Source organism: Aythya ferina (genome assembly GCF_964211825.1).
Source record: "Aythya ferina genome assembly, chromosome: 12".
In the NCBI taxonomy this organism is placed as follows: domain Eukaryota; kingdom Metazoa; phylum Chordata; class Aves; order Anseriformes; family Anatidae; genus Aythya; species Aythya ferina.
The window spans coordinates 21,440,653-21,460,317 of record NC_140308.1 but is presented as its reverse complement, the minus strand read 5'-3'; the positions used below and the strand labels follow the sequence as shown (position 1 = coordinate 21,460,317).

Genomic DNA, 19,665 nt, shown 5'->3' with positions numbered 1-19,665 from the left:
GTGAAAGTTCTGTCCTGTTTGCTAAAAAGATAATGTTCTATCCTTGTCTGAACTTCAGCAGTGCTTCTACACCATTTGAAGCTTCTTACTCTTCCTTTTAAACCTCTTAAGTATCTTATTGCGCGCTTCATCTCTGTCTTGTTTTCTCTTTCTTGTCCAGCAAAATCTAGGATATACCAATGCTTGAAAAACTGCATCTTTTGAGAACAGCTGTAGCCAAGCAGAGGTGCTCTTGGCAGGGCAGAAAACTCAGTTAATTAAAACTGGGGTTTGTATGATAAATCTACTTCTAGGCGGAGAGTGTTTGCAACGGAAATAGCAAGCTACATGTTGCAATGTCAGCTGTATCACAAATATATCATGTGATTAATTAATCTATGGTTGGGTGGAGTAACTGCTGGATGCTGCCCTTGACCATGTACTTCCTCTTTACAGGTCTTTGCCTTTCATCTCTATCTATGAAATAGAATACTGTTCTATTTCATGGATCCCTTATGAGATTTAACATTTGCGAAGAACCCTGGGAATGCCAAATTAATGTTATAAAAATTGAATATTTTACTTGTTCTTTCTAGTATTAATGATAACATCCCACTACTTAATTAAACATGGCATTTAAATTTTATAGTTGTGGATCACTGAAGGCAGTATGTCATGCAAATATAGCAGGTGTCAAAAAGCAACTGATATGTAGCACTTTTAATATGTGTGATTGTCACGGCTCTCTGAATTTACGAGCCATACAGGTCTGAATTGTTAGTGGTTTTAGTCATACGTAATGTCCTTCTGAAACTTTTTCAAAATTGTTGTTGTTATTTCAGTAAAAGGCTATCATGATTTCTGCCTTTAATTCTTATCTTAGAAAATCTGTCATTAGCATACTTAGCCTCTTACTGTTTTTTTTTTTTTTTTAAATCTTAGTTAACATTTGCAAAGTGACCAGTAATGAAGGAAGGCTGTCATCTTTAAAAAGGAAAGATTAGGAGCAATTACAGAAATGGAAGATGAGAATAGTTGTAATAACCAAAAAGAGTCTTTAAGAGGCAGTAGAGGGGTGTCTTCCGTGACAGAGAGGATCTGGAAGCAGACAGTTTGGCTTTTGGACATAGTTCTGCACTGTCCTGTCTGTATTGCTGCTTACTTATTTCTTAACATTAAGAGAAATGGTTGTTACGGTACCTTGAGACCTGTATTATAAAAGCTATTCAGAAGAGTTAGGGATCATACTGGCATAATGCAGTGAAATGCTTCAATTTCAGTTCTGGTACTGATTTATATGTAGCCTGGGGCAGGTTGGTCTCTTCTCGTTTCCTCACATCTAGACTGAAGATAATATCTGTCCTACAAAGTATGCTATTTCTAATCCTTGGCTGTGTTCTCAGTGTTGAGAATACCATTAAATTAATGTGGTAATTATATTCAAGAAACACTACGTTCATTTACATTTTTGTAATGAAGAAACTAGACAATGCTTTTAATGTACCATTTTTCTGTCCTCACAGTTAGCTATTAAAAGCTTTGACAAAAACAAGTTAAAATCTGTTGAAACACTGGACCAGAGCAAAGTTAAAATGACTGACACAGGATGGTTTGGTGGGTTTGTGAAACATGATGACATGCTAGAAGCTCCTCAAAGGAGTAAATTAATGCACCGAAGACACACTGTTAACGTACAGCTTTCAGCAGAGAATGTCAGTGACAATAGTTTATCTGGCCCTAGAAATCCACGTATTTCACAATCAAGAGACTGCTGTGATGACTTGCTTTCCAAACACTGACAAGGAAGTGCAAACTTGATGTCAAAAGCTGAGGAACTAGGTGGTGTTGATTTCTATATTCCTTTGCTGCGTATCAAAGAATTCAGTGACGATTGCAAGCTATGCCTTCAGAACAGAACACAAGGATGACTCTTCAACAGAAACAGAATGTTCCTAGCACTTTCAAAGACTGTTAATGTTGGAGGTAACTACACAAACAAATCATTTCTGATCTCAACAGGGAAGTACTGAGAGGTAGACAGCAAAATTACTTTCCTATTCTACTTAGCACTTACTAAAAAAACTGCATGTAAGAGTAAACCAAACCAAATCTTGTATTGTATTTTTTAGTCACCCCCTTTGTTTTTAGAAGTCTTTGAATAATTTTTGCATTTTCAGGTTTTACCACTACATTGGATAAATATATATAAATATATATATGTATTTATATATATAAAGATATATTGGATAACAAACTATTTATTGCCAGAGGTAAATGAAATGTTTCTATTTTTATTGTAATATTACAAACCATTATAGTATATATTTCTGTATATTTTAGTAGCTGGGAAAACAGTAGTCTGTAACATCTGTGACACCATGTAAGACATTTATACATGCTATTAATGTGAAGGGAACTAATCGTTGCTAATTTCTTTGTAATGCTCACCTGTGTTGGATCTTGATTTTTTTTTTCAAATAACTTTTTAATTGAAGAGATAAAACGTGCATTAAATTAAAGATGAAGTTCTTTTTAAGAGCCAAGACAGCGGAGAAAAGTAGAGAACTCTTGTGAACCTGAACTTTGGATTCACTGTTCACAGCCTAATTAGAAAATGTGCAGAAACAAGCATGTATAAGGACACACTTTTTTTCTTCCTCTAAAGCAAGTCATTCAAAAAAATGCACAAATATTCATGATTCTGAACCTGGGTAACATCTGCAGACAAAACTGCTGCTTAAAAACCTGTTATGGACTGTTTCTTAAACAGGTAGACTTCCATTTTTGAAAGGTACCTCTCATATCAGTATGCACTTGTTGGAATATGTCAGGTATTACACCATTCCTAGGTGCGATGACTGAAGAATTGAAAGCTCGTAACTGAATTGACTGCTTAGATTTGGACTTCATTTTCTACTGTTTGATTATGGGAGGAGAATGTGTAAATTGTACAAGTGCAGTTTTAAGTTCTAAGTGCAGTTTTAAGTGCAGTATTCTTCATTCTTGGCTCATCACATCCAGCTTGCATTTTATTTCATAAAATATTTGTATGAATAATTCTGTTCCTTTTAGCTGCAATATCTGTAAACTGCCTGGCAAAGTACAAAGCTGGAGGACATACCGGTGATTTTTTTCAAGTAACTTTTTAATTGAAGAGATAAAACGTGCATTAAGAGCACATACAGACACTTGTAGTTGAAGGTCATGTGTTTATATTTCTAATAATTTATGAATTTATCTGATTTTTCTAATGTGCCTTGGATTTGTGCCAAAAGATGGGAAGAAAAAGCTAGTAAAATAATACTTAAAAACACTGTTTTCTTTGAGTGCTTATTTAAAGCATTGAATCTTTTATGGAGATTTACTTCCATTTGTTTTTGTGGACAGTTGAAGAGTTCACCTCACATCTCTGTAAATTGAGGAATCTGTTGGAATTTACTCTCAAGTTCAATAGTACTTTCTTCCCTCTTCTGCCCTACATTCATAGATTTCTAGTAGATAATAGTATTACAACTAGTTAATGGATATATAGTTACTGCTGCTACAAGGCTGTATGGTTTTGGATTTAAGGCATAGAGGTGCACAATACAGAATTGTTAGTAAAACTGAACATTTTCACTTAAAACTTTCTTCTCCTGCTCCACCTTCCCATTAACAAAAAGAAAATGGTAGGATTGATGTTCAGCTATCGCAAGCCAAAAGAGCAAGAGGAAAAAGAGATTGAACCAAAAAGAGATTTTTCTTCCTTATGTCTTAGAGTAAGTCACTTATACTTACCTACAATAAAAACAAGAATTATTACCTTAAAGCCAGGCAATGCTATTTTTGAAATGCCTAGATACTACTTCTAAATTTTACTTAAACTTTTATAGATCTAATTTCCAAACTAAATATTGAGAAATTAGTTTATCTTAATTGTATAATCTTTTAACTAAATGATTCTTGTATCAAGATTCCCTGGCAATAGAGATAAGAAAAATCAGCTTAATAGCTTTTTAATACCAGTGAGACTATGCTACTACGTACAGTATGCTACTATGTACAGATTATACTGCCCTAACTACGAGTCAGCACAGTGACAGTAAATTCAGTGTCAAGTCTGTTTACTTATTCCCTAATAATGGTAGTCTAGTTGAGGAGCTTTTGAATGACTTGTGAGATAGGTTATTAAATACCTTTGAAAAGTGTTAGAGGTAAGTATCAGAGGATGTGAACTCTGATTTTTTTTTTCCTTCTATTAAAAACAACTTTTAACTGCAATAGATTATGGAAAGCTAGACGTTAAATTATTCTTATCTTTGAAGCATAAGATGTTTTGTGTACTCTGTGCAAGCAATGAAATAGCTACAATAGCTTGATATGAATGACTATATAATTATTTGATTTTACTCTTAAAATTTAGTCTGATTAGACAAGTATGCATGTACCTGCTATACTTGGATACTCCTGCAACTGCCTACCTGAGGAAGACCTAAGGTTCTAGTCATCTTAAACTCGCTTTTGTATGGAGCTAAACACGACAGAGAGATAATCCACAATAAGCAGTCACTGAGCATGAATGTAGGAACACCGATGTTCCAAAGTGCCACAAATCTCCATGTCAACTTAATAGTATTACATTTGTGGGTAGTACAGATGCCACTGAAAGTGGCACACTTACACACAAGTTTACACACAAGTGTAAAACATTAAGCCAAAAACTATACCAATATAAGGAAATGGGTTAAATAGGAAAAGTACTTCTGATATATTTTACAGGAACTGGCCACATGTTAAACTAGTACTTACCTTTGAAAAACTTTTATCCCCTCAAACGAAATAAATTTACACACATACCAACAATAGCTTACTAATGCAACTTAATGCTAACTTGGTGCTTATTGCCTACAGTAGCTTTTAACAAAATCTGTACTGTAATATAGCAAACATGCAAATACATTTTTTCTTTAGAGTTTTGTAGAAAAAGTTCAAATTCACAGGAATTAATTTGTGTTTTCTGTTGTTACTGTATCAAAACAGTTGTCCTGTTGAACCCACACCTATTTAAGTGACCAGGCAATTGCCTCACTTTTACTTCAATGTTCAGTCTAGGATAAAGCTTATTTCCAAGCATTTTGGACATATAGTTTATGAATAAAAAAGGATTGCTTACTGACCAGTTCCAGATAATGCCTAACAACTGATTCAGGTAAATGAAATAGTTCACAACATTCCTTTGACATGCTTAAACAAGCTTATCAATTAAACAACATTCAGAGATATGATGACCAAAGGCTAAACTGGAATAGGATTACAAGGGAGCACCCCTGGAAGCTTTACCCATCAATTTGTAGTATAAACATGCTAAAATCAACTTCATAACCTTGTTATGATTTGTCTGCAAAGCATGTTACTGTACAGTCCAGTTTATTTCTGTTTTTGGTAACTGAGATTCCAGACCAGCCTTTTTAGAAGAACAACAAGGCAATAAAACTTAATGAAGTAGAATGTAATGAACTTGGGAAAAGGAACATGGAACATGAATACTTAAGATACACCCAAAGAGAAAACCTTTCAACAATCTGTGAAAATCTTCACTAATAAATGGTCATTTTAAAGTCTAAGTAATTTAGCATACTCCCATGAAATTACTGAAGTTAAGGAAACCTCGTTGTAAACAAACACAAACGAAAAACAACTAGTCTACTCCAAACCAGACAAAAATAATTGTTTAAATACTTTTTAACCACATTTGCACTAGATGAAGAACACACACATTAATGCTCACTTGAAAAAATTTTATTCCATTCCAAAAAAAAAAAAGCACTGCAGTTGAGATCATACATGTTTCTATTAAATAATGTCAGAAAAAGGCTTTGTGGTAATAGAATGTTTATCAGCACATTACAGTATTTATCATCTTTCCATAACCATATTTTTGAACAAATGTACAGCACAAGTTTTACTTTATGCATGCAGAGTTGCAGAAAATTTAGGAAAACTGCCTTTTTTTTTTTTTTTAAAGATAGGAAACCCTCCAGCCATTTCACAAAATGGAGGTAGTTTTAAGAATATACAACAAGTGTCTGAACAGTGCTATATTACACGGTTAATTTTAACTTGCTTTTTTTGAGATAGCTTGATTATTTTATAGGGAAACAGTTCAGTTATGGTTGGTAACAATTTTACACAGACTGCCTGAGAAGACGCCCTCTGATCCACACACCAATCATCACCACTTTGAAACTTTCACTTTATTTTATAAATTTCCAGTGAAGACTTTAGAGTCAGAGAGTTGCTGGAGAGGCTTCCTTCAGGGGCTCAGAAAATCTTGTTTCTAACAGTTTTTAATTTATAGACTCTGGAGCTAAGTCTTTTAAACTCCTAGAGGGACTGGCTGTTCCAAGCCTTACACTTAACTTGTCTTCATGTTAAGGTTTGTCCAATAACAGTAAGTTAAGGGTGTGCAGGTGCTGAAAGCATAGCTTACGCACTGAGTAAGGGGCAACAAAACGCTCATGCTAATGAAGCAGTGGGGAACTCCACGCTGCTCAGGCTTCTTATACTACAAAAGTTTAAGTTATAAAATCCCCTTCTCACGCCATTTTACAAGACAAGTTCATTTGTTTGGCCTTTATATGTATCTATATTTAAAAAAAGTAAAGAAACGTAAACATTTTCAGGTTTTCCATTCTGCCTGACAACTGTTGCCCTTTTCCAGGCCATTTACTTGGCAGACAGTCTAACAGTAGTATTTAATAATCATCCTCTTCATCAGAATCCAATACTTTCCTTCTGTTGAACTAAAATGAAATATACAAAATGAAAACACAAGGGGCACAGTAAGCCCAACATAGAACAAGCCTTTCAAACTCTGCCCACTTAACTATTAATATATTACAAGGGAACAGAAGAGTCACCCCATCACAACCTTCCAGTCCCCACCTGGCATAATGGTACAGTACAAAAGCACAGCAGTCTGTCTCGCAACAAAACACCAATATCCCAGTGCTAATATCTGCAAATTAGACTATTGAGAAGGACTTCTACAATACAATCCCAATACTTATCAGTGTGTGTAGCAGTGATGGTAAATAAGAAGTTCACTTCTATGCTGAACCGAAGTGGTACACTACATGCAGTTTTTCTGCTCTCTTTTTAACTATTTAAAAATATATATTTAGGAAATGAAGCTTACCTTTACTGTTGTTGTCTTTTCTGTTTGCTGACTTGCTTTCTCAAGTATTTCTATCAAAACTTGTTCTGTTATCTAGGAAAGAAGTAATACATTCTGAGAGATGTTTAATAACAAAAAAATGAATTCACTTTCTCTTCTTATAAAAGGTGTTTGATAGAATTTTGTAATAGCCTTCAGAAGTTCTTAATTGCATTTTTTCAGTTAATTTGCAAACATTAAATACATTCAATATTTTTGAAGGAATTAGGTTTGAAAATGGATGTATGTGAGAAAATTAAAAAAAAATATGCCATAACTCACCTTTCCAGGTAGCTGTCCATATCTTGCCATCTGTATAAGGTAATTCTCTACTGCTTTTGCTTTGTCTGGTTTCACAAGTGCCAGATTGCTCACTGCAATAAAAACAGGCTCTATTCATTCATACCTGAATAGCTTCACTAGTAACTAAAAAGTGACAAAAGTCCTTATCAAACTGACTTCATGCCCGGGTAGTGAAATATAAATCAAAATCCCTTCTTCAATGTAAGACATATAAAAAAAAAAAAAAAGCTGTATTTTTTACATATTTCTTTCTTTAAATGCTTGTTCTTAACTAATTTTGAATCACTACAGCTCCTACTATTAGTTCAAAAAAGTTGGATTAATGTCATTCAGACATCAGTTAACCACCCCCCTCATTGGTATCACCAATCGAAAAGCTGTAGTGGTTTCCACCTCAACGTTTTCTATTCTAGCCTCTATACAGGCATATGTTCTTGATTTGAGCAGCACTGAGTACACTAGGTGAGAAGTCTTTATTAGAAAGTTATTGGATACTTACATCTCGCACGTGCTGCTTGATCGAGAACTTGAGCTAAAATAGTATTTCTTATTTCTGCTTCCCTGTAACAAAAAATTAGCTACACATTAAAAGTGGGATTTCAAACACCTAAAATAATATGTGCAATACAATAAAATTTACAGAAGACTTTCCATTCATTTAAGTGACGTTCTGAAGTCCCTTCAAACCCTACATTTATATGGTTTCTTCTATAGCATTTTCTGTCATGGAGAGCTGTACATACATCAGCAATAAAGTTACTATATAGCTGACAGCATCTTGCAAGAAATTGAGATGGAGTTTACTACTTACCCCTTATTAAAGTTGATTATTACATCCTGATAGAAAAACGGAAGCCATGCTACCCCCGTAAAGATTCTCAATTCATTTCCATCTAGAATTTCACCTAAGGTAGTTTTTTAGAGCATGAATAACGAACAGTCTGTGCAACTCCAAGACAGAACTAAACCTCATCATTTATTTAGCAGTTTTCAGTAAGTCTTCATGTACTTACTTGCCTAGGTGTTCACAAAAACGGAATTTTACTTGTTTTATTTTCAGTATTTCAGTTAATACAAGCCCCAACTGTGTGCTCTCATCTCAACTTCTCACAGAAGTCTGGCTCTTCAAACATATGATTTTACTTTGGAAAAATTAAAATTTACTTTTTTTTTTTCCCTTCTTAAATCTCTCATATTTCTGTTTCTTTGTTGGTGTTTTTCCAAGATCAAAAAAAATCAGATGAGTATTCCAAAGAAACACAATATTAAAAAAGAAGTTAAGAAAAGATTCAAAACTATTAGATTTAAGACACTACCGAAAGTCAACAGTTCCCATTTATACCTCTGTTTTGCTTCCTGTTGCGACGGATCAGCAGAAGAATCCTAAAGAATGAGATCAGAATAAAATACTATAATTCAAGAACATTCGACACAGGACAACTTTAAGTATTTTAGTAGAAATCATTGTCAGCCAAACCTGCCTGACCACAAACTAGATCCTAGAAATAAAAATCTACTGCCCTAGCAAATACACATGCCATGCTAGTTGTTTCTTTCCTCACAAAGCAGTAATGCAAACTAGTCTGGTGACTGCTGCTACTGGATCTAGCCACAGATTGTTCTAGGTTTGGACATTAAAAAGCCTCACGTTTAGATCTAAGACAATAAACTTCCCTGAAGCCAAGAAAACAAAGATATTAAATCCTTTAAAGCAAGAAATGCAATGCAATGCTTTGCATTTATCAATGCAGAAGAAAACACAATCCTATCAGAGAATTTCAGGACTAAATTGGCAGGTAACTATTCAGAAGTAATAACGAGATTCACCTGAACCTAACGTTGCATCTACACCTCAAATTTTACAGGTGACACTTCAAAGTGTGAGAGCAGAACGGGAAATCTGAGACACTCACAAAACAGATGTGACTGAAAGGATGGGTGGCGGGGACAAAGGCGGGCAAAGACTGCGTGCGGGGCCTGGCGGGGCAGGCAACGCCCCTCAGGGACCTCCTGCTCCCGCTGCAGCAGCACCAGGGGCCCCCCGCCAGCACCTCGAGGCCGCAGCGCAGGGACCGCCAGGCCGCTGCCACCTGACCCGGCCTGTGCCCGGAGCCTTCACTTAGGGGAACATCGCGCCCGTCCCCGCCTTGGTGAGGGCTGCGGCGGGACAGACCCCACGGCGGCAGGGAGCGGGGTTCCCCAGCCGCGCCTTACCCCGTGCTTGGCCTGCAGCTCGGCCAGCCGCTGCCGCCGGAGCGCTTCCAGCTCCTCGTCCGCCATGGCTGAGGGCGGGCGCCAGGCGCTGCGCCTGCGCCAACGCTGCCAATGCACGGCCGAACGCGGGGCTTCGCAGAGGGGGTTCGGGGAGCCGTGTGGGGCACACCGGAGGCCACCTCGGAGGCTGCCCCGGAGGCCGCCCGGCCCCGGCAAGAACGATAGTGGAGGAGGCTGTGTTCCCTCACTGGGGTCTTTTTCTTTCAGGGGGTTGCTCCCCGTCTCTCCCCCAAACGTCGAAATGGTTCTTTGCCCCGATATTGAAGGCTCCGTGCTGGACAGAGCAGCTCACGGGGGAAAAAAACTTCCCGCTGCGCAGCGGGATGGTTCTTCAGCAGGTTGCCGTGGGCAGCGTTGCCCGAGCTCTTGGTCAGTGAGCTTATCTCCTTGAGACCTGTCTGGCTGGTGAACCCACATGCAGTTCAGCTTCTGTAACATGACTGCAGCTGTAGCAGTGGTGGTGGTCTGAGAAGAGCATGTGGGGAATTACAGCTCCCTTTTCGAGAACACCTGATCGATGCTCAGGGAGCCCAAATCAGGCTAGACCAGGCCAGCCTTCCCTGTGGCTCCTCTTCCTTGAAGGGTGCTTACCTTACACCAGGTAAGCTGCTACTGGGCCAGTAGAAAGAGTTTTGCTTTGGTGTGCCCGTTTGTCTTTATTGGTGCAGCTTGCCATAATTGTATCTTGATAATAATATCATAGTGCTTCAGCAGCGCCTTCATCTGTTTTCAAAAAAAAAAAAAAAAAAAAGGAGGGGGGGTAGTGGAGGAGGCAGTGCTTTGGTTATGCTTCCTGACTTGCAGAAAATGGACTCCACAATCAGTAAGATTGTAAAGTAGGTATGTTTATTCAGCGCTGGACAGCACGGGGGGGTAGTCCCACCAAAGTCATGCACACCTGACACGGCAACTTGCCTTGGTTTTATGCAGTAAAGAGTTACATATGTATGAAGTTTCACGAAACTCCCTCTCTCATTCCCACACATGCTTCCTTGACTTATTTCCACAATCTGTTCAGCTGTGACTCCCCAAAGAATAACTTGCCATGCTTTTACCACACCTTTCCAGTTCAATCTGTGGTTGGCAATTAGGACTAAAAAAGAATGAAATGATACTGCTTCCTGCCCCTCTGTCATGAGGTCTGGCCTTCTCAGGAAAGAAACCAAAGGTGTAGGAAATTGACAAAAGGAGCCAGCCTTCATCAGACTGGTACATTCATTTTGGTACAAAGTCACTCTAGTATCTAGTCAAAGTGGCTGTTGCAGGTGACGTGTGGAAAGCAAACTCCACACTCAGGAAGACTGTAAAGTAGGTATGTTTATTCAGTGCTGGGCAGCATGGAGGCATACTTTCCCACCGAAGTCGTGTATACCCCAATGCGGCACTTGCCTTGGTTATATGTGGTGAAGAGTTACATATGCATGAAGTTTCTCGAGATGCCTATATATATGAATGACCTATCCCAGCTTTGTATTAAAATTAGTTCCAGGGAGTCATTTTCATAGATTCCTCCTATTCACGCTTACACAATGTTTTCTGGTAGTGGTTGCCAGCGGTCGTGGGGATGAAGATTAGTGAGTCTTTCTCATCACCGCTGGTTGACCTCTCATCTCAGTGCAGATTTATAAGCTTCTCAGCTTCTACTTAAACTGCAGATTAGGTTTCAGTTGGTACTTGAAATGTGTTTCCTGTTTTCTATGAGGAACTGTTGTTCATGAGGAATCCCAGAATTTTCTGCCTCAGTTTCTTTGCACAATAGGGAGCAGAAGATATAGTACATGTCCCTTACCTGTCTTATTTACTAAACTTCTTTGGGCTTTGTTATAAGTTGCCCCCTTAATTAATTTTCAGAGAGCATTGCATTAATAATAGAAAGGAATTTATTGAGTAAGCAACAGCAAGCAAAACAGAGCTGGGCGGCTGGGGAGTCTCGGCTCCGCCAACGGCGCGCACCTCACCCCCGCCAGGGTCCCTTTTTATATCTTGGTAATTCCAGGATTACGCAGCACATCCTGGTATATTCTGCGACTGCGCGCACTGTTGCTAGGGGGTCGTCTCTGTCCCTCTGGTGGTCGTGAAGATGAAGGCCGTAGTCTTCCTCGGCGTTGTGGTTCAACTTCTTTTTTTATTTGGTCATGTTGGCCCAGCGTGAGACAGGAAGGCATGTATGTTGATACACTAGTTTAGCAATTTATCAGGAGATGGTTACATGAGCTTTGCAGCAGTGTCTTTGAACAAAAGAGGCAACTGAGATGCAGAAGGAGAGAAGGGGAGGGGGTTCTCTTTTTGTTACATTAAGCAAAAGAATTTTCATAGTGTCTAGCCAAGCATTATACAGCTCCTTACTTCAGCAGGGAGTTTTCACAACTCCCGTTCCTCAAACAGAACTCCTTGTTTTTATAATACAAAAGACAATGAAGAAACATTTATTGTGTATTACAGGCTTCATTTTACATGCCCATTAGCCTATCTTATCTACTAAAATTCTTTCAGCCTTCTCTCAGAGACACACTCCCTCGACAGCTTCCATCACATCAAATGGGTAACTGTCATGGAATCATAGAATTGGAGAATGACCTGAGTTGGATCACTGAGTTCAACTTTGATATTTGAGATTGTGCCTTTTTATGTTGATCATTCACGCATTCTTTTTAAAGGCTGTATTTTTTTTAGTCATACTTAAAGATTTTACTTAACTAAAGAAACAAGCTAAACACCAAAAGCTGCTTTTTTATAGGTAAGCCACAATTTTCTAAAAATAGAGGTTTCTATAGAAATACATTACCAAGTATTTCTAGTCTAGTTTTAAAAAATAACAAAAAGTATCAAGGGCCTGTTTCATTACTACTTTTAATTAAGACCTGCTGCAGCTAATGCAGAGACAGTTAATAGAGTGGGATTAATTTTCCTTGAGTGGAGCTTTCCATGCTTGCATGTGAAACCAGAGCGTAGACTCCCCATGCACCCAGCGCTGTTTAATTGCCTTTTATAAATATTACTAAATTCAGATTGAGTTGTATCTTCATTTATAACAGACAGTACCTCTTGGAAATGGAAGATAGAGAAGGAATTAGCCTGATAATTGATAATTGGCTCAACACCAGAGCTAACTTTGTTTACCCTTTTAGACCTGAAGGATGCCTTCTTTTGCCTCCCTCTCCATGAAGCCAGACAGAAAATCTTTGCATTTGATTGGAAAAGCCCTAAGAGTGGGTGCAAAACACAGCTCACATGGACACGGTTGCCTCAGGGCTTTAAGAATTCACCCACCTTGTTCAGAGAGCAACTTGCAAAGGACTTGGAGACCTAAGAAGCCCCATCAGGAGAAGGAAGGCTGTTGCAGTATGTAGATGACCTCCTAATAGCTACCCAGACAGAAGAAGCATGTGTGGCCTGGACGGTAAGCCTCCTAAACTTTATGGGAGTACAGGGCTCAGGTGGTAAAGCAGAAGGTGACCTACCTGGGTCATGAGGTTAGTGCTGGACAATGGGCCTTGGGGCAAGATCGTAAAGAAGCTATATGTCAAACCCTGAAACCCAAGACAATAAAAGAACTGTGAACTTTATTGGGAATGATGGGGTGGTGCAGATTGTGGATCTATAATTATGGATTGCTTGTAAAACTGCTGTATGTGCTCATTGCAAATGGCACAAATGGACAAAGGAGGCCACACGAGCCTTTGACCAACTATAGAAAGCTCTCATGTCAGCTCCAGCTCTGGGACTTCCAGATGTAAATAAATCATTCTTCCTCTTCTCCCAAGAGAAACGGGATAGCCTTGGGAATATTAGCACAGGACCTGGGCCCATATCGAAGGGCAGTTGCTTATTTTACTAAGCAGCTGGATGCTGCTGCCAAGGGATGGCTGGGATGCCTCAGAGCTGTTGCAGCAGTGGTGCTAAATATCCAGGAAGCATGCAAGTTCACCTTGGGACAGAAAATAACTGTGCTAGTGTCTCACAGTGTCCACAGTGCTGGAAGTGAAAGGAGGTCACTGGCTTTCCCCACAAAGGTTCCTGAAATCAGCAGAAACCAAGGGGAGCCAGTACACCATGACTGCCTGGAGACCACCAGGAGCTACCTACCTACTCCAGCTGTCCAGATCTGAAGGACACTCCTTTTGATGATGTGGAAATATGGGAGCAGCTACATCATCAGCGGAAAATGACATGCTGGGTATGCAGTTACCACTTGCAAAGATGTAATAGAATCTGGAAAATAAACATCTATACAGACTCAATAATGAGTTTATTGGAAGCAGTTCAGCTGCCTGAAAAGGTAGCAATCATGCACATTAAGGCACACCAAAAGGTGAGCTCAGAATTGGAGGAAGGAAATGATCTGTCAGACAGAGAGGCAAAAGAAGCAGCAGAAGGTGAGGTGGCTACTGAGGGAGCCCTGATTCCAGACAGGCAAATTCCTCTTGAAGGTAAGCTTGTATATAACAAAAAGGATAGAAAATTAATCAAAAGTCAGAAGGGAAAATATAACCAAGAGGGATGGGCTGTTACCAAAGAAGGGAAGGGGAAGTCATTTCCAATTTATTGTGGTCACTGGTAAAGGCAGAACAGTGGAAAACACATTGGGGAATACATGCTTTGTATAACTATCTAATTGGAAAAATTATTGCCAGGAATTTATATGCTACCATTACTCAGATAACTTAACAATGTGATCTTTGTCTCCAGACTAACCCCAAAAACACCTCCAAACCAAAACTGGGTCAAATTGGAAAAGGCCATGGGCCCGGTCAACGGTGGCAAATTGACTTTTCTGAACTTCCAAGAAAAGGGGGGTGTCGATATTTACTGGTGTTAACAGATACCTTTTCAGGATGGCCAGAGGCTTTCCCCACTAGGACTGCCAAAGCCCGAGAGGTAACTAAGTCTCTTGTAGAAAAAAACTTTGAAAACACAGCGGGAAGGACTATACCAGGTGCTTCTTACTACCTTCACCGCAATTAAGATCAAGGAACAGAGTGCCTGGATTCACCTGGGTAACGGTGAGTTGAAACTAAAGCTCACTTGAGCAAAATGAGGACATTATGGTCAGGAGTATTTAGTAATATAACTTGCAGAAAATGTCGTTAACAGAATTGTTTTATTTTTGTGGCTTATAGTCGTAATTGTGATTCAAGAATTGGAAGGTGCCTCTATGATAATAGAGGATGGTGAGTGGCCTTGGTCTGAAGCCGTAACAACGGAGGATAAGAGAATTAATGGAAAGTTAGCAGTTGTGGTTATGTGGTGAACAAATGGTGGCCATTTATATACATTAACAGAATGGCAAAAATTAGGAGAAGAATGAACACACTAAAGAACCATAGGGGATGAAATTAAAATAGAGTGCCAGATAATTAACAGCCCCTACAGTCATCCTTATTGGCATTGGGAACTAGCCAATGGCAAGTTTCAAAGGTGTTACCAAGATGGGAAAAGGCTGAAGACCAAGACTACAAACTAATAATAGATGCACTTAGTATGGTTCAAGATAATGTATCTTTGGCTCTTAGTTGTATGCAAGCACAGTTATGGTTGCAGGTAACGGCTGCCTTGATCATTAGGGAAGGAAGTGGAAGCATTTTTCCAGTGACTGGGACAATGCCAATGATTTTGAGAAGAAGTTCCAGTCTTGGTAGACCCTGGTGAATTTTACTTATGATCCTGTTGTTAACATGGCTACTGCCTTCGTACTTACTATATGTAATGCTACAGTTTATGTTATCCACCCCATCATTGCACTAGGATTAAACCATGAGACAGTGGTTTAATCCTAGTGGCTTTATCCTTCAGAGCACAGAACATGTGCACGGATGGTGAATGGGAAATGGCAGTGTGTAAATCTAGAATCATGTGTTACCCGGGAACAACAAGGATTTGTGTGAAAGCAATACAATTGATGCTCAGGATATATGTCTTGACACTGAGCAAGGTGTTTGCCACTTTGAAATTCATCCAAATACTAGTTAAAAGACTGCCTGTATATTTTGGTCAAGGCTGTGTATGTTTAAGAACTGCTTGTGCTTTTGTAGAAGTAGATAAGGAAAACATAACTCTCTAGCAAAAAATAAATAAATCAATAAATCATTCTAACTTTTGTATTTGTAACTTTTTTAGAATTGTCAGGTGTGACTTTCTCTATTTGGCACCAGTGGTATCCCACCAGTTGATGAAGCCTAACAACACAATGTATCACAAGTTACTTAAGGAGTAAAACAAGACACAAATCACAACTGCTGGGACACACTCTTTGGATGGTCATCAACTACAACTGGGATTTTGAACACATTATGTCACCCAATTATTGTTTTATTTATATTAGTTGGTATAAGTTTAATATTATCTTTTGTAATACTTGTTTGGAATTGGAAAATGTTACAACGAATGGCGATATTAGCTTCCTTGATGAAAGTACATGGCAAGGCATTGAGGGACACATATCTTAGAGATTGGGTGTATTAAGTTAAAGAATTTACTAGATTTTCCAGAAAAGGAGGGACTGAAATATGGGATTAGAAATTAGGGAGCGATTGATTAAGAATGAATATGTGCTATATTTGCAATGTACTGTGCCTGTGCTGCGCTTAGGCCTCCAGATAACAGGAGCCCCTCGGACCCCGAGAACCAGATCAAACCAACCTCATGGTTCAGACTTTGACCAAGGGCTCAGAGATAAGGAGGACTGTTCACAAAAGAACAAGATAAAGAATGTCAAACATACAAGGTCTCGAGATAACAGGAGCCGCTAGGACCCCGAGAACCAGACCAAACCAACCTTATGGCCCAGATTGTGACCAAGGCCTCATAGAGCATGTGCAAAGAGATGAGGTGAAAAGTTCAACCCTGATGAAGACATCTTACTTCATCCCCACAACCCTCAGCGCCCACCACCACAAGGTACTGCGGAAGTGCAGATGGGAGAAGTTTATGGAAATGACTCCGTGGAACTAATCTTAATATGAAACATGGACAGGTTATGAATATGTATAGGCGTATTGTGAAACTTCATGCATATGTAACTCTTTACTGCATATAACCAAGGCAAGTTGCTGCGTCAGGGGCGCACGACTTTGGTGGGACTACCCCCGTGCTGCCCAGCGCTGAATACCTACTTTACAATCTTACTGATTGTGGAGTCAGTTTTCTGCAAGTCACATGTTCGATGTGGATAACATGAGCCTGTCAGTCCTACCTTAAAACCTTGCATCTATCCAAATAGCAGTCTTTCCATCATGCTTATACCTTGCTATTGCTAAATTTAAAATCAGGGTCTGTTTCAGGAGCATGTGGGTAGTTAGGTCTTGGTTTTTACTTCCATATTAACAGCAGAGGGAGCCCTAGTTCTACACAAGAGTATTTGTTGCATTATGCTATAAAGCAAAAACGCTTAAAGGTTATGTCTTAAGAAGTTGTTTTAAATGGGTTTATTAGCGTGAGCTGGCAGTTGATAATTTTTCATGTTTTGAGAAGGTATCATTGTAGTTATTGTCAATTACAATATGAGTTTCAGGAATCAAAAAAGGAAGGTACGGTTTGCTTTAAAATCTGGAGGCATTTAAAAAAATTGGAGGCAAATGCAACCCAGTGCTTTGAGTTGTATTTCATTTTTGTCTAGTCAGCTGCCTAGTTTCTTTTTCATCAGCTTGGAGATTATATATCAATACCTCTTCTGTAAGCTGAACAGTTGCATATGTGGAAGTATAAAGGAATAAATACAGGTTTTTCAAAACTGGCCGAGTTATTTTAAATTGTATGTAAGTGCCACTAGATATAAAACATACTGTGTAGAATATAAATGTTACAGATAGCTAACTACTATATATAATCTATATAATCACATATTGCTGTAATTATGTACTATAACATATAGATTAGATATGCTATACATACTACATATAATCTCTCTATACAATATAAATATATTTGGAGCTACAAGTATTTTGTATATAATTAAAGAAAAAGATTTTAGGGATTTCTTTGGGTATGTACTGTTTTGAGTTATTTTAAGAGACATAATTTTCCAGTGATAACTGGACTATTGAATGCTTCTAAACTAAATAAATTGTTGAAAATTTATGCTTTATTGCTTGGACAATGAGGGCTTAAAAGATGAAAAACAGGATTCTGTTGTGGTAGTTAAATTTTAAACCACTTTGTGTGGCTACTATTTTGTCCTACCTGAAATATCAGGTCAAATTTCACAGATATAAATGAATATCAGCAAATTCTATGGAGTTCAAATTCACGTCGTCAGAAGGCAAGACTTTATTTCAGACACTGGAGGGCCCAAGAAACACATATTTTTTTTTCACAAGGTTTTGATCTCAATAAATAAATACTTCTCTTTTAGTAATGCTTACATTAGCTTTATAATTATCCTTAAAAATTACACCGTATAATAGTAACAAATGAATGGCAACAAATGAATAAGATAATAAACAAAACATTCTCTTTCCTCAAGCAATTGTAAATCAAATCAAATATCTACAGGTATGACAACACTGCAAAATCTGTATAGTAGTTCTGATTGGGAGATAAACTATAATTCCTTGTTTAGTCATTTCTGAACTAAATTTTAACTATCTAATTAGTTGTTATGTGTGTGATCACATCATGCCCATTCCAAAGGAAAGCCATAGAAAATCTTTCTTTTAACTCACATTCTATAAGCACATTAAGGCTAATAAGAATTACTTGCAACTCAGCAATCTGAACAGGCAGTTGAGGAGTGGAGTCTAAATCAATAAATCCAGTCTTGAGAAACATTGTGCCCTGTTGAGGTCACAGGTTTACAAAGATATTTATGCAAAAATATAAAAGTACAAGAGAATAGTCCTGGAAATTGAATGATGTGGACATGTGAGTCAGAGATGTGCAATCTCAGACTATAAAAGGCAGGAATAAAAGAAAGGAAAAACATTATTCATTATGTTTATGTTAGATTTTTTTTTATTACTTTTTTTTTTTTTTTTCCAGCTCTGGCATTCCTGAAACAATATACAGCAAATGTTTTGAAGGAATATAATCCATATGGTGACATCAAATCTGCAGAGCACACTGAAACTTCTTATATTATGCATATAATTGATGCTGAAGCCTGTAAAATCCTTGAGAGTGTCCTAGAGAATTCAGTAGGAAGTGAATCAGGGCTTAAGTCCAACATCTGTAAAGTGCTTGAGTTCATGCCTGACTTTCAGCCTTTTGCAGTATTTCTTTACTTTAGGATTCTCACCCTTGCATTTGCTATGCTACAAAAGTGCCAATAGTTTCTGGAACTTGGCTGAAGTCATTCATGTGACTTTTAAGAAGCTATCTTTGATGGGTTATTTTTTTAAACATTATATATTTTTTCATTATCATGAGTTTAAAGCATAAATGCTTTGGGTTTTGGCCAAAGGCTTGTACCTTAGATTGTTCATTCTCTTTCTGGGTAAAGTGTCTGTGCTCATATGAGTCAGCAGTGTTTAATGAGCTGGAGCACAGCAAAACCAATAAAACGCTGCATTATCAGCACATACATGAAGTGAGGGGAGGACTACAACTTCTTTTTCAACTTTTTGAATTGTAATCATATCATCATGTTCTTTCATAATAGTATTGGAGGTATTGTAAAATTTCTGCAAGATGAATCGCTTATTTGTTGGCTTGATTGACAAATATTGACTGTATTGTCCTACTGTCCTTTCTTATGGACTTTTATTCATACTAAACTTCAGATTCAGGCTGCCCAAATACGCTTCAATAAGGATGCAGGCGTGACAAGCTGGGTTCGGGGGATCTGTGGCTAGCGTGCAGCTGCCTGCCGGACCCCCCGCGGGGCCGTGCCCGCAGGAGGGCGCCGCACGGTGCCGGCCCCACCCCCAGCCCCATCCCGCGGCGCTGCCTCTCGGCCGGCCCGGCCCCGAGGGCGCGGC

The 19,665-nt window shown here is 38.5% G+C and overlaps 2 protein-coding genes across 14 annotated transcripts in view; one reads left to right on the top strand and one right to left on the bottom strand.

Moving 5' to 3' along the window:
• ANKRD27 (ankyrin repeat domain 27) overlaps positions 1-17,547 on the top strand; it is a 60,725-nt gene extending 43,178 nt beyond the window's left edge. For 5 of the 13 annotated variants that reach the window (XM_084533098.1, XM_084533094.1, XM_084533097.1 and 2 more), the window contains one exon: positions 1,503-6,271. In XM_084533098.1, the coding sequence (XP_084389224.1) occupies positions 1,503-1,778 (276 nt within the window). In that variant the 3' untranslated portion in view covers positions 1,779-6,271. Of the gene's footprint in view, positions 1-435; positions 6,272-12,879 lie in introns of those variants that run through there. The other 8 variants (XR_014697098.1, XR_014697099.1, XR_014697100.1 and 5 more) reach the window with 8 other exon arrangements.
• PDCD5 (programmed cell death 5) lies at positions 5,740-10,497 on the bottom strand. Its single transcript, XM_084533103.1, has 6 exons — positions 9,692-10,497; positions 8,820-8,860; positions 7,977-8,038; positions 7,457-7,548; positions 7,157-7,228; positions 5,740-6,761 (listed from the first exon to the last, which is right to left on the bottom strand). The coding sequence occupies exons 1-6, from the start codon at positions 9,755-9,757 to the stop codon at positions 6,714-6,716; spliced, it is 381 nt and encodes a 126-aa protein (XP_084389229.1). The 5' UTR covers positions 9,758-10,497; the 3' UTR covers positions 5,740-6,713.
• Positions 17,548-19,665: the final 2,118 nt, after the last annotated feature.